The 18,541-nt window shown below is 46.4% G+C and overlaps 1 protein-coding gene across 8 annotated transcripts in view; it reads left to right on the forward strand.

The window, feature by feature from the left end:
- The window catches only part of CIT (citron rho-interacting serine/threonine kinase), a 159,394-nt gene that overhangs the window by 131,857 nt on the left and 8,996 nt on the right, over nucleotides 1-18,541 (forward strand). For 5 of the 8 annotated variants that reach the window (XM_045585388.1, XM_045585389.1, XM_045585392.1 and 2 more), the window contains 17 exons: nucleotides 386-526; nucleotides 1,685-1,792; nucleotides 3,568-3,730; nucleotides 3,994-4,158; nucleotides 7,178-7,315; nucleotides 7,840-8,020; nucleotides 8,631-8,722; nucleotides 9,250-9,354; nucleotides 9,561-9,730; nucleotides 10,415-10,459; nucleotides 10,888-10,968; nucleotides 11,103-11,238; nucleotides 13,623-13,762; nucleotides 15,349-15,441; nucleotides 16,125-16,233; nucleotides 16,326-16,454; nucleotides 17,376-17,456. In XM_045585388.1, coding sequence (XP_045441344.1) covers nucleotides 386-526; nucleotides 1,685-1,792; nucleotides 3,568-3,730; nucleotides 3,994-4,158; nucleotides 7,178-7,315; nucleotides 7,840-8,020; nucleotides 8,631-8,722; nucleotides 9,250-9,354; nucleotides 9,561-9,730; nucleotides 10,415-10,459; nucleotides 10,888-10,968; nucleotides 11,103-11,238; nucleotides 13,623-13,762; nucleotides 15,349-15,441; nucleotides 16,125-16,233; nucleotides 16,326-16,454; nucleotides 17,376-17,456 — 2,077 coding nt within the window. The remainder of the gene's footprint in view (nucleotides 1-385; nucleotides 527-1,684; nucleotides 1,793-3,567; nucleotides 3,731-3,993; nucleotides 4,159-7,177; nucleotides 7,316-7,839; nucleotides 8,021-8,630; nucleotides 8,723-9,249; nucleotides 9,355-9,560; nucleotides 9,731-10,414; nucleotides 10,460-10,887; nucleotides 10,969-11,102; nucleotides 11,239-13,622; nucleotides 13,763-15,348; nucleotides 15,442-16,124; nucleotides 16,234-16,325; nucleotides 16,455-17,375; nucleotides 17,457-18,541) is intronic. The other 3 variants (XM_045585390.1, XM_036448872.2, XM_045585391.1) reach the window with 3 other exon arrangements.

An 18,541-nucleotide genomic window follows, 5' to 3' on the forward strand; every position in this document is an offset into this window, starting at 1 on the left:
AGGCTTTAAAACCCAACAGTAAGGACAAACTGGAACTTGGTTGTCAAGGCACAAAGTCACCCAGCCTTAGGTGTCAACTCACGTGGCTCACACTCTTAAATGCCGAGTAGCCTTCATTGCAGCTCTGACTGGGGAGCCTGACCCACCCGCCTGGACCTCCAGTTACAGGGGCACCGGCGACCTGCTGGCCGTCAGAGGTTTCTGTGCAGATTCCTTTTACCTGGGCAGCGTCGCTTTGGGATAGGAGACGGTTGTTGATGCTGGAGTGAGATGATTTCAGAAGCTGCACTCTTGGTGGCAGGCCTGAAATGAGCAGTAATAGGGACAGTGTGGGAACACATGTTGTGAGTGGAGTGAGCCCTTCTCTGGCCTTTCTTCCCACCAGCAAGCCAAATTACAGCAACAAATGGACCTGCAGAAGAATCACATTTTCCGTCTGACTCAAGGGTTGCAAGAAGCTCTAGATCGGGCTGATCTGCTGAAGACTGAGAGGAGTGATCTGGAATATCAGCTGGAAAACATTCAGGTGAGACCTGCAAAGGGATTTACTTAAAAGTTGTCTGCGGAGCCAAAGCCTGGTGGCTGAGAGCCAGCTGGTGAAATGGTCAATATCTTTATGTGGTGCATGTTTTGTATTTCCCCCAGTAGTTCATTACGAACATTTCCAAATATGCAGAGAAGTTGGAAAACTTCTATAATGATTACCTCTGAGATTCTAGTATTAACCACTTGCTATTTAAAAAAAATATATTTTATTGATTTTTTTACAGAGAGAAAGAGAGAGGGATAGAGAGTTAGAAACATCGATGAGAGAGAATCATCGATCAGCTGCCTCTTGCACACCCCCCAGTGGGGATGTGCCTGCAACCAAGGTACATGCCCTTGACTGGAATTGAACCTGGACCTTTCAGTCCGCTGGACAGAGGAGGTAGAGAACATTGAACTCATTAAGCACCTGCTGTGTGCCCCCCAGTGAGGGCAGGGGTTATACCCATGTTCAGATGAAGAAACTGAAGTTCCGGAGAGGCAATATGAGCTCCCCTATGTCATATGACACACTTCCTCTCCTTTGCTGTGAGGAAGTACTCTATCCACTGAGCCAAACTGGTTTCGGCAGCCACTTGCTATTTTTACTTTTTCACATGTTTATCCATCCATCAGTCTACCTCCCCTCACCCCCAACACACACACCTTTTTGCTATAAGAATAGGACTGAGTAATCAATATTGACTGAGTGTGTTTGTGTTGAATTTTCATATGCTAGTATCCTAGACTGTATTTTTCATTTTCTTAAAGTATCAAATTTAAAAGCATTACAGGCAGTCCTCGGGTTACGTCGGGCTTGACGCACATACATCGCCATCTCCCATTTATTGGTTAAAAAAAAAGTTACATCATTTCAACATATGTACATATGTGCTTAATGTTTTTTTATTATTTACTGTATTTACCACAAGTAAAGGTCAGGAATTGTTATCTTTCTTTTAATTTTTGTTTACTGTTTCACTTCATTACTGCTGTGTTTGTGCTCCATCTGAGTGACGTAGGTGCTTACATAGGTGGGTTCTGACTTATGGCGAAAGTCGCGTTACCTCGCGCTGTGGGAACAGATCTCCGACGTAACCCGAGGACCTACTGTACTTCTTTCTGGATCTGAGGTTGCTTTTGTTTTGATGAATTTCAGGTTCTCTATTCTCATGAAAAAGTGAAAATGGAGGGCACTATTTCTCAACAAACCAAACTTATTGATTTTCTGCAAGCCAAAATGGACCAACCTGCTAAAAAGAAAAAGGTGGGTCATCGTTGTCTGAAAGGGGATTTGACAATTTGCTTGACCATAATGATGATTCAGGGAAAACTATGGTGATAGAGAACCCCAAATGTACATTTTGTTATTTTATTTTGGGCTGAAATGTAGGTTTTGAGATAATCAGAATAGCCCTCAAAGAGAGGATATCATTATCAATTCTGTACTTTATGTTCATGGCCTTTAAGATTATATGCCTGTCTCTGTTAAGGGAGTAACTTTTTTTAAACCTAAGAGGCTGGGAAGATAGCAGAGAAAGGTTTATACATGGGTTACCATACAGGTCTCCAAAGGGGGTCTCTGCTCATGTGTATGGGACTCAGAGGGATTAGCAGGTCATGGGTATGGACTTCAGAGAGGTTACGGGCCACGTGGATGGGCCTCCGGAAAAGGCTAGGAAGCACCTGGCCCAGTCGTTGTGATTGGCTCACGAAGAGCCTGGGACCCAGAGAGCTGAAGTAACCAGTTCAAAGTGCCTGACCGGACGGTTGCACCCTCCACGAAGGACTGCTCCATCCTTTTGAAGTTGTCCAGACAAGTTAAAAATTAGCCAAAAAATCTTCCCAAATAAGCAACTATGGGCAGGGTTTCATATAATAGAGATGAACACTGGAAGGTTTTTTTCTAGTTAGTTTCAGACAGGGAAGAAAGGACACACACAGAGAGAAACATCGATGTGAGAGAGAGAACATCAATTGGTTACACCTGGATGCATCCCAACAGGGATGATCCTGCAACCTAGCTATGTGCCTTGACTGGGAATTGAACCTGTGACCTTCTAATGCATGAGAGATGCTCCAACCAACAGGGTGGAATATTTTTTTTTTTTTTTAAATAAGCCAGCACATGCTTTTCTGAACCACTGAAGGCCTCCTTTGAGGTTTGGCCACGTGTTTTCAGTTTGCAAAGGTCTCTAAGGAATTCCATTTCCTTCCGGAGTAGCAGAGGCAGGGCTTTCACAGAAAAGGCCTCTGATAACTGGGAATACTGAGGCTTGAAGGGGTGCGCAGTCTCCATGAGCCTGGGGGCTGCCTTTGCAGTAAGGATAAGAGCAGCATTCACAAGCGGCCTCCTCCTGAGTGGTGGCTGCAGGGGAAGGAGTGTGACTGTGTTTGTTATGCTTATGATATTTAATCTTTTTTATTTTAGCTGTGGACTGTAATCTGATTATGTCACTAATGTAGTTAGGGTGTTTCCATTTTTTTGTTTTTATTTTGTCTCATTATTATATGGTTTCCTTTTTTTTTTAATCTTCTATGTACAACACGTCTCCACTTGCATTTTTTTTTTTTTTTTTTTTAGTAATCCCTTAATTCTGACATAATTTTAGCATTCCATTTTTTGTTGCTTCTGTTTTTTTATAACACTCTTCTCTGTGTCTTGTAACTAAGCATCATGAGACAAATTCAAGGCAAGAGTGATTTCTAAACCATCTCTCCTGACTCCATCCTCATTTCCATTTTTTGAGGGTAAAGAATCAGGAAATGGCTCTCCTCCTGGGGAATGCTTAAGGAAGAGGTGGTGGCAATCCAAGCATCTTTAAACCCTCTCGGTGAAAGTTTGCGCATCCCTATTTTTTCCAGCCGCTGGAATGGGCTGTGGCCCCTTCCCCTCCCCCTTCACATGCCATTTTTACTAAATCCACTTACAGTGAGTATGCTCCTGGCTTTCGTGGTGTGCTCCTCCCAAGTCAGCGTCCTTTAGCTAGTGTAAAGTGCCAGTTTCCAGGAGTTAGGAGATATCTCTGTTTCCATTGCTAGGGTTTATTTAGTCGACGGAAAGAGGACCCTGCTTTGCCCACACAGGTTCCTCTGCAGTACAATGAGCTGAAGGTGGCTCTGGAGAAGGAGAAAGCTCGCTGTGCTGAGCTAGAGGAAGCCCTTCAGAAGACCCGCATCGAGCTCCGCTCCGCCCGCGAGGAAGGTAGGGCTCCCAACTCTCCCTGCAGTGCTAGGACCCATCCCAAGGAGGTTGTTTAAGACCAGTTCAGCATCGGTATTTATAGCCAATGAGCTTTTAGTCCAGACACCCAAAATCTGAAAAATTCATGGCATCCTTGGCGTTGCCGATTTGGTACAATGTGTGTCCTTTTAGTTTGGGGTCCTTGAAAGACAGCTTGGGGCAGTCCATTGGCTCGGGCCTCTTGGTGACTCACTGACCAAAATGTTGGATTGCTCTCTCCCCAGCTGCTCACCGGAAAGTCACTGACCATCCGCACCCATCTACACCAGCCACTGCGAGGCAGCAGATCGCCATGTCTGCCATCGTGCGGTCACCTGAGCACCAGCCCAGTGCCATGAGCCTGCTCGCCCCGCCGTCCAGCCGCAGAAAAGAGTCTTCAACTCCAGAAGGTACCTTCTCAAGCCATTGGAGTTTGGTTGACATTATTTTTTTCCATTAAAAAATGGGTCAAAAATAACAAGTAATAACACTAAGGCATAAAGAGTAAGAATCCAATCTTTCCATCCTCCCACTCCTAGTTCCCTTATCCAGAGTCAACCATTGTGTTCATCCATCAGTAATTCATAGAACTGTATATCTGTTTTAATCATATCTATATATATAAAAGTCCAGCAACCAGAATGAATGGTGGCTATGAAATGCACTGCGACAGCCAACCAGGCTGATCTGGGCCCCAATCAACCTCTCTCTTGGCCAGCCCAGCCCCCAACATCCTGATTAGGGGAGGGGGCCAGCTGCCAACCACTTGCAGCCCCTCTACCCCATTGGACTGGCCCAATGGGCTCCCATTGGGGCCAGCAAGCCGGACCCCACTCATGCACAAATTCGTGCACCAGGCCTCTGATATTTTATATTATGTAATCATATTTAAAGATTTCTCAGACAGGTGAGTCTGAGAAAATAAGCATGTTTTTCTTAGGCCTTTTTTCTTTTATAAATATCAGAGCACACTATGTTATACACTACAAAACACCTTTCTTCTTTTAGTTAAAATGTTATCTGAGAGTGTTTCATAAGAACACACATGGATGGACCATCCTTTTCATAGTGTTCCACTGGGTGGGTATGTGACTCACCTGTTAAACCAGGCACTGGTGGGGGCATTTTTGTTATTTCCAATTGCTGGTTGCCATACACCCTGCGCCTCTTGGCTTTGTAGCTGTAGGGTGTGCTCTGAGGAAAGGAGTCACTGGGCTGAAGGTTATTGCTTTTTGAGTCTTGTTAGTTCATGCGGGTCCTATTCCTACCAACAGTGTGGGGAGTTTTCTTTATGGTCTCAGAAGCACTCTGTTCATCCAGAGATGAAAAGGACGTAAAGAAGGTGGCTGGAGAGTCAGGGAGAGTGGAGGAGAACTGTGATTTAGCATCATGGTATCACCAGCAAACCGACTTTCGTCACAAATATTGTAAATCTTGATGGCATTCTGCTGGTTTCCTTCAATGATGATGTCATCTCGTTGTCTCTGTTTACATAACACTGAGTCAGTCAAAGACCTTTACCCTTAACGCCACTGAAATGGTGATGTTGATGCAGGAAATAAAGGACCTGGCTCTGGGTCTGTTGGCAGGGCTGTGGAGAGTGGCTCCTGAGTACTTTGTGATGCTCAAGCACTTCCTTCGGGGGCCTTGCACGGGAGCATGTCATTTATTCCTTACACCTTTGTGACAAAGGAAGGGTGGTGACGTTAAGTGGCAAGTGTAATTTGTATTTAGAAATTCCTTAGTTTTGTCTCTAGTTAGCTAAGTTCTAGGTCACTATTGAGAGGAGACCTATTAAAAGGAAAAAACATCTTATTTTAACAGATAGGAATATAAGTGTAAAAATCTGTTTCTTGAGGCTTAAAAGTTGGGTTTTTAACATGAGGTTATTCATGATAGAACTAGACATGAAGGGAGAATACTTCAGTCAGCTTATATATTTAATAATTAGAAATTCTTAGATATTCGTGATTTTTAAATTGGATTCTGAAATGTTCTAGATATGTATATGTTTCACCTGGGAAATCAAAGAATTCATTACTAAGATATTTACAAACGTTTGACTTAAAAGTATGCTTCTTTATGCCCACAAACATCTATGCTATCATTAGTTGACCTCCTACTTTCTTTAAAAACCCCTAATTCCTGGTAACCATAAAATGGAGATTTTAAATTAGATGCATCTGTTAGTGATAAAACACAATATGGCTCAGTTGGTGGGAGTTTCACGCAGCACACTATAAGGTGGTGGGTTTAATTCCTGGTCAGGGCAATAGGGCACATACCTAGGCTGTGGATTTGATCCCTGGTCGGGTGGGTACAGGAGGAACGGATCCATATTTCTCTCTCACATCAATATTGCTCTCTCTCTCTTTCTCTTTCTCCTTCCCTTCCTCTCTCTAAATCAATAAAAAATATATATTAAACATTTTTTAAGTTCCCCCATCTGTAACTAACCTGCTGTAATAGTTTTTTAAACAATGTTATTGAGATAAGTTCACAAATCATACCATGTACTCACTGAAATGTATAATTCAGTCTATTTTGTTAAATTTATCAGGTTGTATAACCATGACATTCTAATATTTGGCTCCATCCTTTTCCCCCCCCAAAAAAACCTATACTCATTAGCGGTCACTTCCCATTTCTTTCTTTCCCCCCTCCAACCTCTGGCAATCAGAAATGTGCATTCTGTCTCTGAATTTGCATTCTGGACATGTCATGTAAATGGAATCAAACCATATGTGGCTTTTTTCATTGAGCATAAAGTTTTGAGATCCACCCACATCGTACTTAATTTTTATGGCTGAATAATATTCTACTGCATGGATAGCACATTTGGGTTTCCATTCTTTTTTGGCTGTCATATATAATGTTGTTATGAACATTTATGTACACATTTTGTGGCTACATATGTTTTCAATTCTGAAGGGCATATACCTATGAGTGAAATTTCTGGGTCACATGGTAATCCTATGTTTAACTCTTTGGGGAACTGCCAGATTGGGTTCCAAAGTGGCCTTGGCATTTTACATTCCAGCCAGCAATGTATGCAGATTCCAATGTCTCCACATCCTCACCACTTATTTTCCATATTTAAAATTTTAGACTTCTTGGGGCATGAGCGGTATCTCCTCATGGTTTTGATTTGTGTTTCCCTAGTGACTAATGATGTTGAGCATCTTTATATTTGCTTGTTGGTCATTTGTCTTTTTTGGAAAGATGCTTATTGGGATCCTTTGCTCATTTTTAATTAGGTTATGTGTCATTTTATTATTGCTTTGTAAGAGTTCTTTATATAGTCAAGCTACAGGTCCCTTGTCAGAGAGATGATGTGCAAGTATTTTTTCTTGTTCTGTGGGTTGTCTTTCCACTTTCTTGATGGTTTAATTTATAGCACCCTAATGATTTTTTAAAATTTTCCTCCAGAATTCAACCGGCGTCTTAAGGAGCGCATGCACCACAATATTCCTCACCGGTTTAACGTGGGACTGAACATGCGAGCCACAAAGTGCGCTGTGTGTCTGGATACCGTGCACTTCGGACGCCAGGCGTCCAAATGTCTTGGTAAGAGCAGTGGTTATATGTTTGCAGTGGGCACTTGTGTCTCCACCTAAAAAAAAAAAAATCTATCCTTTTTTCTCCTGTTTTAATTTCCTTGTCATAGAGTACATGCATTTCCAAGCTTTTGGTTTCAGTGGGAGGATGCTATTTTTCTCTTGTTGGAGGAGTGAGTTTATACCTGTTTTCGACTCATGTCTCCAACCTCCTGTACAAAGTGCTAATTTCCAGCCCCCTTTCTTCGGGCTGGTCTCTGCCTACCAGTAGGCTGTGTGCTTGCTGGCTTCCACTGGGATGTGCACATGTGTCCTTTACACATTTGTCTGTGGTAGCCTGGGAGAGGCCGGGACAACTGGACTGAGAGCACTGGCTCTCTCATTTCCTGTCGCTGTAGCGGCCTGGCCCCTGGGGAAGCTTAGGGGTTACCTGGGTGACAAGGCCAGACTGACAGGCCCGCAGTGGTTGGCGGAGGAGGGAATGGTCCAGGATCAGCCACGTGAGTTTTCAGGTTGTCCCTTGCTTTTCCCTAGAATGTCAGGTGATGTGTCATCCCAAGTGCTCCACGTGCTTGCCAGCTACCTGTGGCCTGCCAGCCGAATATGCCACACACTTCACCGAGGCCTTCTGCCGTGACAAAATGAATTCCCCAGGTCTCCAGGCCAAGGAGCCCAGCAGCAGCTTGCACCTGGAAGGTTGGATGAAGGTGCCCAGGTATCGTTGCAGGGTGGCTTGAGCTAGTGCTGGTGAAGGATGGCAGAATATGCCATCCCCAAATGTGCCACTCTAGGATAAAGACTATTTTGAACTAAAAGCTCTTGAAAAACAGCAGGTGCCAGGACACTCTGCCTTTCCCTTCCTCTTCCTGAAAGCCGGAGATAAAGCTCCCTGTCAGAGCTGCCCTCTCTGCACCAGCAGGAAAGAAACACTCCGATCTCCAGAGACAGGGAGTCATGGCTGCTCCTGTGCATTTTAGAACTTTTCCAGAATCTCTGCGCTTATTCAGCCTGAGTCCAAGCACTTGGGCCTCTTGGCTTTTTGGGTCTTTATTTTCTTATGGAGATACCCATAAGAAAACATAAAATGTGTTTGCTTTTCTCCTGTTCATCTTCTGTTTGTCAGTGGACTCCAATGCCAGCCACAGAACCCAGAGGGGCGAAGGAAGCTTTGCTCCCTGTGCTGCATGGAAGGACACAGGCCACCTCCAGTCCTGGTGTTCTCAGAGAACTCTAGGGTTGTCTTCTCTGGCATCCCTCCCTCCCCCTCCCCTTCCTCCCCTGATTCCTCTGAATTTCCAACCTTTCTTTTCCATCTGTTTTCCCAGGAATAACAAACGAGGACAGCAAGGCTGGGACAGGAAGTACATTGTCCTGGAGGGATCCAAGGTCCTCATTTATGACAACGAAGCCAGAGAAGGTAAATTGGGAATTCAGGGGCTTTCGTTGCACGTGGTGGCCCAGGGCTCCCAGGCTTGGCGTGAGGCTTTGTTTTTTTGGACTGCGCTGCAAGCCTTCTACAATTCCCATTTTTGAAAATTAAACACCAAGTGACTTCACTAAAGGTTATTGGTCCGATACTCACATCTATAGGTCTCCCCTCTGAAGACCCTGCAGGGTGCTGCCCTGAAGATTCCACCTGCTAACACACCTTCCGAGAACTTCTGCCTCAGCCAACTAACCCATAAATCCGCATCGTCATCAGAAAGTTGACTGTGCTACTCATCTGACACACTTTATTTTTTTTTATCTTCCCTCTCCGCCTTCTCTGCACACCCTTCCCCTCCTTTGTTCTTGTGTGCCTCTTTCCACGCATACTGTCACTGTCTCTCTCTCTCTCTCTCTCTCTCTCTCTCTCTCTCTCTCGCTTTCTCTCTCTCTCCTTCTCTTCCTTGTTCTTGTTCCTGTTCTTTTGTTTTTCTTTCTGCCCTTCCTCTTTGTACCAAGCTGGACAGAGGCCGGTGGAAGAATTTGAGCTGTGCCTTCCCGACGGGGATGTATCTATTCATGGCGCCGTTGGTGCTTCTGAACTCGCAAATACAGCCAAAGCAGGTAAGGAGAACAGGGGCCTCCCCTGGAGGTGGGCTGGGCTTGCTGAGTCCGTGGGGGGCAGGAGGGTAGTGGGGGATTGGCCTGCACAAGGGCCCAACCTCCTGAGCTTCCTATCTTAGCAGTGAAATCTCTGAAACCTCAGGGCCATCCCTTCCGGCGGGAGTGGGAAATCCACACCCAACCCTGTGCTCTCTGTCGCACTCTAGATGTCCCATACATCCTGAAGATGGAATCCCACCCGCACACCACCTGCTGGCCCGGGAGAACCCTCTACTTGCTAGCTCCCAGCTTCCCTGACAAGCAGCGCTGGGTCACCGCCTTAGAATCAGTTGTCGCAGGTGGGAGAGTTTCTAGGGAAAAGGCAGAAGCCGATGCTGTGAGTATGAGCGGGCACCAGGGCTTGTCTTTGTGGGCTGACACAGTGGGTCCTGGCGGTCAGGATTTCCCTCGGGCTCCTTCTTGGAGTTCTGTGGGGACAGCGATACGGGCTCTCAGGTGGCTTGTGTGGGCACCACGGGCCCTCTTTTGGAATGGGTGGCAGCACCGCTAGCCACCTCTTAGTCATGGCAACACAGCCACTCATGGACTTAGGAAATCCTCTCTCGTTTACTCTGATGAGTTTATTGGGTTTGAAGGCTGGAGTATCAAGCACATTGGCCATGTAGCAGCACAAAAGGCGGCCGCAGCCACGTCTGCTTCAGGCAGGCTTTTCACAGCCTTCCCAGTCGCTTCGGCACGATTAGCTCTTCCGTAGGCAGGTTTGAAATCCTGCTTATCCTTCAGACGTTAGAAACGTAGGTGTGCCTTGATTGGCAGCAGCCCCCCAAACTTTTCAGGATATACAGGGCTTGTTGCTCATTGGCATTTTCTCCACCAAAGACCAAACAGTGCTTTTCAAACACTTACCTCCTATAAACACTCGAAATATTAACAACCGGAATCCTTACCCATGAGCCTCCTGGTATCAGGAGCTCTGCTCACTGGGTAGACTTGTTCAGTGACCTGTTCCCTCGTTACCGTGTACACTTCTGACTGAATCCACATTACTCTGTGTAACCAGGGCCCCGGCTGCACTCCCTACGGGCTGCTGCCTGCGTGGGTTCAGGTAAAGAGACTCTGCAACTTGTTGGTTTGCTGCTGACCCTGGGCTTTGCACTTTTGCTACAGCCTGGAGGGGAAAGAACCTTCTGTGTGCTCATTAACCCTTTGCAGGTACATCTCTTAGCTTCAGCTTATTACCCCAGAATGTCTTCTACATCTATTACTAATATACGTCTGCGTCCAAGCGGAGTTCTAACTGCAGTGCTAATTAACCACCTCCCCAGAGACAGTGGTAAGACTCAGTCTTGCCTTTTGAGCTCAGATCAAAATATGAGGCAAGCTACGAGCAGAAGTGTGTTTCTGAGTGTTTTCAGGAGTAACTTGCCTTTCTTTCTGACATTAAGCTTCTCGCCATTCTTGCTTTTGTCTCTGGTCACGAAATAGTTCAAGCTCACCAGGTTCTTTTTCTTATTTTCTTTCACATATGAAAAGAAATTGCTTGGGAACTCCCTGCTGAAACTGGAAGGTGATGACCGGCTAGACATGAACTGCACACTGCCCTTCAGCGACCAGGTAACGGTGCTTTCTGTCCGCTTGGCGTCTGGCTACAGCCACATGCCGTCAAGAAAGAAAAGGTTGTGTCAGCTTTGTGACTCTCTGTTTGGTTGTTATGGTGATGTGACGATGCTCACGTTCTGCCCTTGCAGGTGGTGTTGGTCGGCACCGAGGAAGGGCTCTATGCACTGAATGTCTTGAAAAACGCCCTCACCCCCGTCCCGGGAGTCGGAGCGGTCTTCCAAATCTGTATCATCAAGGACCTGGAGAAGCTCCTCATGATAGCAGGTGGAGGCCCAGGACGGCGCTTTTTCCTCACTTTAAGGAAAACTGTTTGAAAGCCAGGTGTCATGCTAGTGAAACTGGAAGGCAGCCCTCCTGCGGGCAGGTTGGAGCGGAAGCAGCTCTTCTCTCTCTGTCCCTGATGTGTCCAAGCTGATGGCTCTCTTGTTCTTTTCGGTTCCCTGGGGTCCAGTGTAGCACAGACTGACACCCCTGAGGAACTTCTCACCATGTGACGGGTGAAGAGCAGTGAGCCTGAAGCTCATTAACGTCAGACCTCTGTCCTCATAGCATCACACCCTGGAGCCACAGCCTGTGAGAGGTGGCCTGCTCCGCCTTGCTCTGTGACTTCTTGGAGACCCTTTGTCTAGATTCACCACTTCTTAGGCTTTTTTCTCTCTCCCTGTGATACACAGACATGTTATCACTTTTTTGGACTGAGAGTTGCAGCCAGTTCTTCAGCATATCACCTAAGAAGAGGGTATTCTCTTACATAACCAAGGCAAAAATGTTTTTCTCTCCTTTGGGTACTATTTTTTTTTTTTTAAAGGAAAACAGTAATTTATTGGCTCAATATTCAAAACATCCACAATTAGGTCCTGTTTTAGGCACAACTGGATGGATCCAGGGGCTTAGCTATGATGGTCTGGCACTGACTTTTCTTGTTCTTCAGCTCTTTCCTCTGCTTGCTTTGTTTCTTCTTATTGGCTTTCCTCTCTCCCTCCCTTTCTCTTTGACCTTATCCTTTAAAAAAAGAAGAAAAAAAAAATATATATATACACATATATATATATATATGTGTGTGTGTGTGTGTGTGTGTGTGTGTGTGTGTGTGATTTCAGAGAGGAAGGGAAAGAGAAAAAACATCAGTGATGAGAGAGAATCATTGATTGGCTGCCTCCTGCGCGCCCCACACTGGGGATGGAGCCTGAAACCTGGGCATATGCCCTGACCAGGAATTGAACTGTGACCTCTTGGTTCATAGGTCGATGCTCAACCACTGAGCCACACTGGCTGGGCTCTTTGATCTTACTCTTTGGAACAGTGTTAGGTTCACAGCAAAACTGGACAGTACAGCGATTTTCCATAGATCCTCCTTCCCCCCTTATACACACTCACGCACACACAGCCTCCCCCACTATCAACAGTCCCACTAGAGGGTATATTAGTTACAAGTGATGAATCTGCACTGGGAAATCATTGTCACCTAAAGTCCATAGTTTACATGCAGGTTTGCTCTTGGTGGTGTATACCCATAGGTTGTGGCACGGATCCTCTATGATAGCATTATTCAGAATAGTTTCGCATGGTACTATTATGAATTCATGGCGTTTAACCTTTATTGGAATACAGTGCTCTGACCTACTGCCCAAAGTCAGATTTTATCTGTGCTCCCATCCTGGCCTTTAGAGTATTTGTTTAGTAGTGATCCCATCTGTGATTATTCACTACATTTAATCATGTCTCTTTAGTCTCTGTTAACCTGAGTGGATCCTTAGCCTGTCTTTTGTCTTTCATGACATTGCCATATTGGAATTGTCTATACTAATAAAAGGATAACATGCTAATTAGACCAGGTCGACCAGTCATCTTCTGGATGCACAACATCCCTCCGGACAAAGCCATTGGTGGTAGGGGCCGAGGCAGAGGCAGTTAGAGGCGATCAGGCTGGCAAGAGAGAGCAGTTAGGGATGAGATCAGACCAGCAGGGGAGGGCAGTTGGGGGTGAGATCAGACCATCAGGGGAGGGCAGTTGGGGGTGACAAGGCATGTAGAGGAAGGCAGTTAGGGGTGACCAGGTTAGCAGTGGAGGGCTGTTGGGGGCAACTAGGCCTGCAGGGGAGGGAAGTTAGGAGTGACCAGGCTGGTAGGGGAGGGCTGTTGGGGGCGACTAGGCCTGCAGGGGAAGGTCATTGGGGGCAGGCAGGCAGGCGAGTGGTTAGGAGCCAGTGGTTGGGCCTAAACTGGCAGTCGGGCATTTCCTGAGGGGTCCCAGATTAGAGAGGATGCAGGGTGGGCTCAGGGACACCTCCTTCCCCACCCCTGTGCACAAATTTCGTGCACCAGGCCTCTAGTAGTTTTATAAAACATTCTCTCATTGTTCCTATCCCATTCTTACTTTGGTGGGGAACATGTTTGAAAAGTATAGTTCTCCTTCTCCAGTTTTCTGCCTTCAGAATGTTTTTTTCTCCATGAATATTGCCTAAGAGGTGAGATGTTTTCATTTGAGATCTGAAACTTGGACCTAAACTGTGTTTACAGGAATTCATGGAAAACAGTCCATCTGTCTGGCCTTGCTGGCTTTGTTTGTGAATAGAATTACAACTGCCATCCTGTGTCTTTACTTAATGTCCCCACCCTGACCAAGAAGCTGTTCCTTTTCCCCTCAGGAGAAGAGCGAGCCCTGTGTCTTGTTGATGTGAAGAAAGTGAAACAGTCCCTGGCACAGTCTCACCTTCCTGCCCAGCCAGACATCTCGCCCAACATTTTTGAAGCTGTCAAGGGCTGCCACCTGTTTGCTGCTGGCAAGGTATGCTCTCCTCAGGGCCTCAGTGTGCAGAATGTTTCATAATTAATTTCCAGGTCTCTTTCTAATATAAGCATTTAAGGGCTACACATTTTCCTCCAACTACAGTTTTAGTTGCGTCGTGTGTGTGTGTGTGTGTGTGTGTCTGTGTGTGTCTGTGTCTGTGTCTGTGTGTCTGTGCACGCGCCAGGGACTGTTTCACTTTCTTCACATCAACAAGACACACACACACACACACAGTTGACTTCAGAGAAGATGGGAAAGGCAGAGAGAGAAACATCAATGATGAGAGAGAATGATTGATCATGCATACTCTATACTGAGGATCAAGCCCACAACCTGGGCATGTGCCCTTGACTGGGTTTCGAACCCAGAACCCTTCAGTCAACAGGCCAACACTCAATCCACTAAGCCAAACCAGTTAGGCTGAACCCTGTAATTTTTTTTTTTTTTAATATATTTTATTGATTTTTCACAGAGAGGAAGAGAGAGAGATAGAGAGCTAGAAACGTTGATGAGAGAGAAATGAGAGAGAAACATCGATCAGAGCTGCCTCTTGCACACCCCCTACTGAGGATGTGTCGGCAACTAACGTACATGCCCCCGACGGGAATCGAACCTGGGACCTTTCAGTCCGCAGACCAACGCTCCACCACTGAGCCAAACTGGTTTTGGCTGAACCCTGTAAATTTTTGTCATGCTACATATTTTTAAATTTCTTATATTTATCTGTGAATGATGAGTTATTTAGAAATGTGCATCTTAGTTTCCAAAAATTGGTTTTTAAAAAATTTTAAGTTAATTTCATCATAATGTTTGAAATATACAAAAAATAATGGAGTATATATGTATATTATAAAATTATGACAACTAATACTGTTGTAAATATCTACATATTCTCTATCCAACCCAAGAAATAGAATATTGCCAATCATTTTCATTTTCCTGTGTATTCTCTCCCTAATCCATCCCATTTCCCTCTGCCCACCCTGCCAGCACCTTCCTTTCGGGACTGATTTGAACAATGAGCTTCTTTTCAGTCTTGGTGAAATGACAAAGATCTAGGTGTAGGAGGTGAAGTAAGAGGGATTCAGCTGTTCTGGAAAAAACAGTTTTTATGTAGAACACTATATACACAGATTTTAGCTCAGAACTTTTCTTTTTGGGCCAAAATCTTCTCTAAATTCTTATAGCAACATCTACCGCCTTTCCCCTCCCTGGGGGTGTAAGGTGGTCAAAAGGGCCTGTCTCCAGCAGATAACACACACACACACACACACACACACACCATGCATGTGGGGGCAGGTGGGTTTCCTGAGCCTTTCTCTGCATTTCTGTTAAATCAGGGGTTCTCACGCAGGGGTGAACTGCCCCCCGGATGTTGCACAATGGCTGGAGACATTTTTTGTCAAACTATTGGCATCTAGTAGGCAGGGCCCTGGTGCTAAACATCCCACATGCACAGAAGAGCCCCTCACCACGAAAGTCACCTGGTCGAGGGCTCAGCAGTGCTGAGGGTGAGCCCCCGCTGTTTTCCCGCAGTCACTGTACTCCCCAGTGACACTCCTTTTTCCTCCGACGCTTTTCAGATCGAGAACGGGCTCTGCATCTGCGCAGCCATGCCCAGCAAAGTCGTCGTCCTCCGCTACAACGAAAACCTCAGCAAGTACTGCATTCGCAAAGTAAGTCCAGGCTTGGTCCACCTGCTTTGCCCATGCGCCAGCTAGAAAGCGTGCTTCCCAGGGAACAGCGCGTGCCTGTCCCTGCACCTGCCGTCCTCTCGCCGGGTGACCGCGGAGCGAGACCCTTCCTTCCTGGAGGAGGCTCCAGGCCGCTGGTGGCTGCAGGTCTCCTCTCTCACTGGCAGAGAATTCAGGCAGAGGACGGCAGTGACGGTGATAATAGTTATGTAGGTGATGTAGGTTCAAAATAGAAGCATAGAAGGAAGAAGGAAGCTAAAAGCATTCCCTCCAGTCACCACTGTTAATAGTTGGTGTATTTTTCCAGGCTTTTCCCTCTGAGAAGAATGTTGTATTTTTAAAGCTTTCTTTTTGAACGCTACCTTTTTATTGAATTGGTGTTTCTGCCCTTTTATTTGGCTATACTTTGGCCTTATTTTCTTAGATTGGGGTTGCAAAGAATTCAGAGATAGCAAAGGGACGCAGAAAGATTGAATGCTGTGCGTAATGTTTGGCTTAGCCATTGGGTATCACCACTAATGAATGCTATGCATAATCTAAAGCTTGAACAGGTCTGAGGCAGAGGTCCCTCTGCAAGGCTCAGGGAGGCCTGAGGTGGAAATAGAGCTGGAGGCGTGGCTGCCGTGGGTCCATGACACTCACCTTCTCCTTGCCCTCTGTCTCAGGAGATAGAGACCTCAGAGCCCTGCAGCTGTATCCACTTCACCAACTACAGTATCCTCATCGGAACCAATAAATTCTACGAAATTGACATGAAGCAGTACACGCTCGAGGGTAGGCCCCAGTCCTCCAGCCCACACACTGCTCTGGCCTTGCCAGCACCTCCAGCCCCTTCCTGAAGCCCTGCTTCTCGCCCGCCTTTTCAGAATTCCTGGACAAGAACGACCATTCCTTGGCGCCTGCTGTGTTTGCCTCCTCTTCCCACAGTTTCCCTGTCTCGATAATGCAGGTGAACAGTGCAGGACAGCGGGAGGAGTACCTGCTCTGCTTCCACGGTGAGTCGGGCTGCCGCTCGCTGCTGTCTGGCACCAGCAGACCCAGGTCCGCAGGGCTGCGGGTGTCAGGGACTCTGGGCAAGGCGGCCCTGCTGGGGTGCAGAGAACTCCTTCCAGCCACCACAGAGGCTCCTCGGGATCCGTCCGTCCCCACCAGGGTGCTCCCTGACTCAGCGCCACTCTATTCGCCCAAACATCACCAGTTCTGTCCTCCTCTGTCCGCACTTCTCTCCCTGTCATATTTTTGTCTTTCCTTCCTTCCTTTTTCTTTTCTCTTGATGTTTCTCTTCTTTTTTCTTTCCAAATCCCTGGGTCTTTCTTTCTCTTCTTTCCTGTCTTTGGGTCTCTGTTTCTCCCCTTTCCTCTCTGCCTTCCTTTCCCCAACCCTCTTCCCCCTCCCTTTTCTTTTTCTCTTTCTCCCCCTTTCACTTGAACCCTCTTCCTTCCTTCCTTCCTTCCTTCCTTCCTTCCTTCCTTCCTTCCTTCCTTCCTTCCTTCCTTCCTCCCTCCCTCCCTCCCTCCCTTCGTTCCTTCCTTCCTTCCTTTCTTTCTTTTTGTATATTTTATTGATTTTTTACAGAAGGGAGAGAGATAGAGAGCCAGAAACATCGATGAGAGAGAAACATCAATCATCTGCCTCCTGCACACTCCCAACTGGGAATGTGCCTGCAGCCAAGGCACATGCCCTTGACTGGAATTGAACCCAGGACCCCTGAGTCTGCAGGCCGATGCTCTATCCACTGAGCCAAACCAATGAGGGCAAAAAACCCCTTTTTCTAATAGATCAGGCTTAGCAGGGTCTTTAGGTTTTAACCATCTGGTGAAATCTGGTCAGTGGTCCCTGGGCTCGACGTCTCCTTCTCCCGTCAGTGTGTGCCATTAGCCTTAGCTGTGCTGACGTCCAGCTCTGACTCCTTGCAGAATTTGGGGTGTTCGTGGATTCTTACGGAAGACGTAGCCGCACAGACGATCTCAAGTGGAGTCGCTTACCGTTGGCCTTCGGTGAGTGAGGCAGGCGTGCGGGCTCCCTTCGCCAGCAGCTGGTGTCCCAAGGAAGCATTGTGGGCGCGATGCATTGTGGCCCAAGCGCTGTGCTCGTGATTCCATTGGACATCAAGTGCCACATGTAGTCGTCCCCGAGTCAGTGCTCAGGGCAGAGTCTAAGGCTGGATAGAGAATTGCACAGCCAAACCCACCAGCCTTTCGAAGTATTTGTTAGAGCAAGCAGACCCTTCCCTGAGTTTATTTAAATCATTTCCAAGGCAGCAGAGTATCCCACAGCACCGCCGAACACCCGTCAATGTTATCCGTTCTAATTGGGCAAAGCACTCAGGTCCTGGCCATTCTTTTTTAAGTGTAAATTGCCCTGTGATGAGATCTTGTACTAATTTTTAAGCACTTGTCAAATAGTATCTTCTGCTCCTAAGTTCTAAAAGTGGAACTACATACGTGATCACACATACATGCAAACATGTCCTTGCTTGTCCCCGTGAATGTTCCGAATTACCATCACAGCTGACATGCCCTTCAAGGCTTTTTCATTTATCTGTGTCTGCATATCAAGTTCAGAACTTAGTGACTGAACACAGCTTATTGTCCACGGTGTGTGATTGCCCAGCTGTGGTGTCAGCGGGTCACAGTGGCTCACAAACATGGCAGCAGCTGGTGGGAGCCCGGCTGGGCTGGTGGCTGGAGGCCTCAGCTCCTCTCCATGTGGGCCACCGAATCCCTTGGTTAAAGCACGCCACGGAGCCAGCCCAGGTTCAAGGCCAGGAGACTCCTGGGCCTCCTTTCCCCTTTAAGATAGAAAAGATCACCGGTCATCGTTAGTGTTTCAGTGACCCTGTGATGTCTGGTGTTAAGACCAGAAATACCTAATTACCTATGAACCCGGTAGGTAATTTAATTTTTTCAAAATGCACATAATCAAACATTTTTTATTTTTTTTAATTTAATATTTTTTAATTAAATTATTATCTGTGTACATATTTTAACATTGCCCCCCCTCAAACATTTTTTAATGTGCACAGTAAAAGTCTCATCATATTACCAATTTTCCTAACTCTCCATCCCCACTCTCTCAAGAG

This window comes from Pipistrellus kuhlii, unplaced genomic scaffold, assembly GCF_014108245.1.
Source record: "Pipistrellus kuhlii isolate mPipKuh1 unplaced genomic scaffold, mPipKuh1.p scaffold_m20_p_20, whole genome shotgun sequence".
In the NCBI taxonomy this organism is placed as follows: domain Eukaryota; kingdom Metazoa; phylum Chordata; class Mammalia; order Chiroptera; family Vespertilionidae; genus Pipistrellus; species Pipistrellus kuhlii.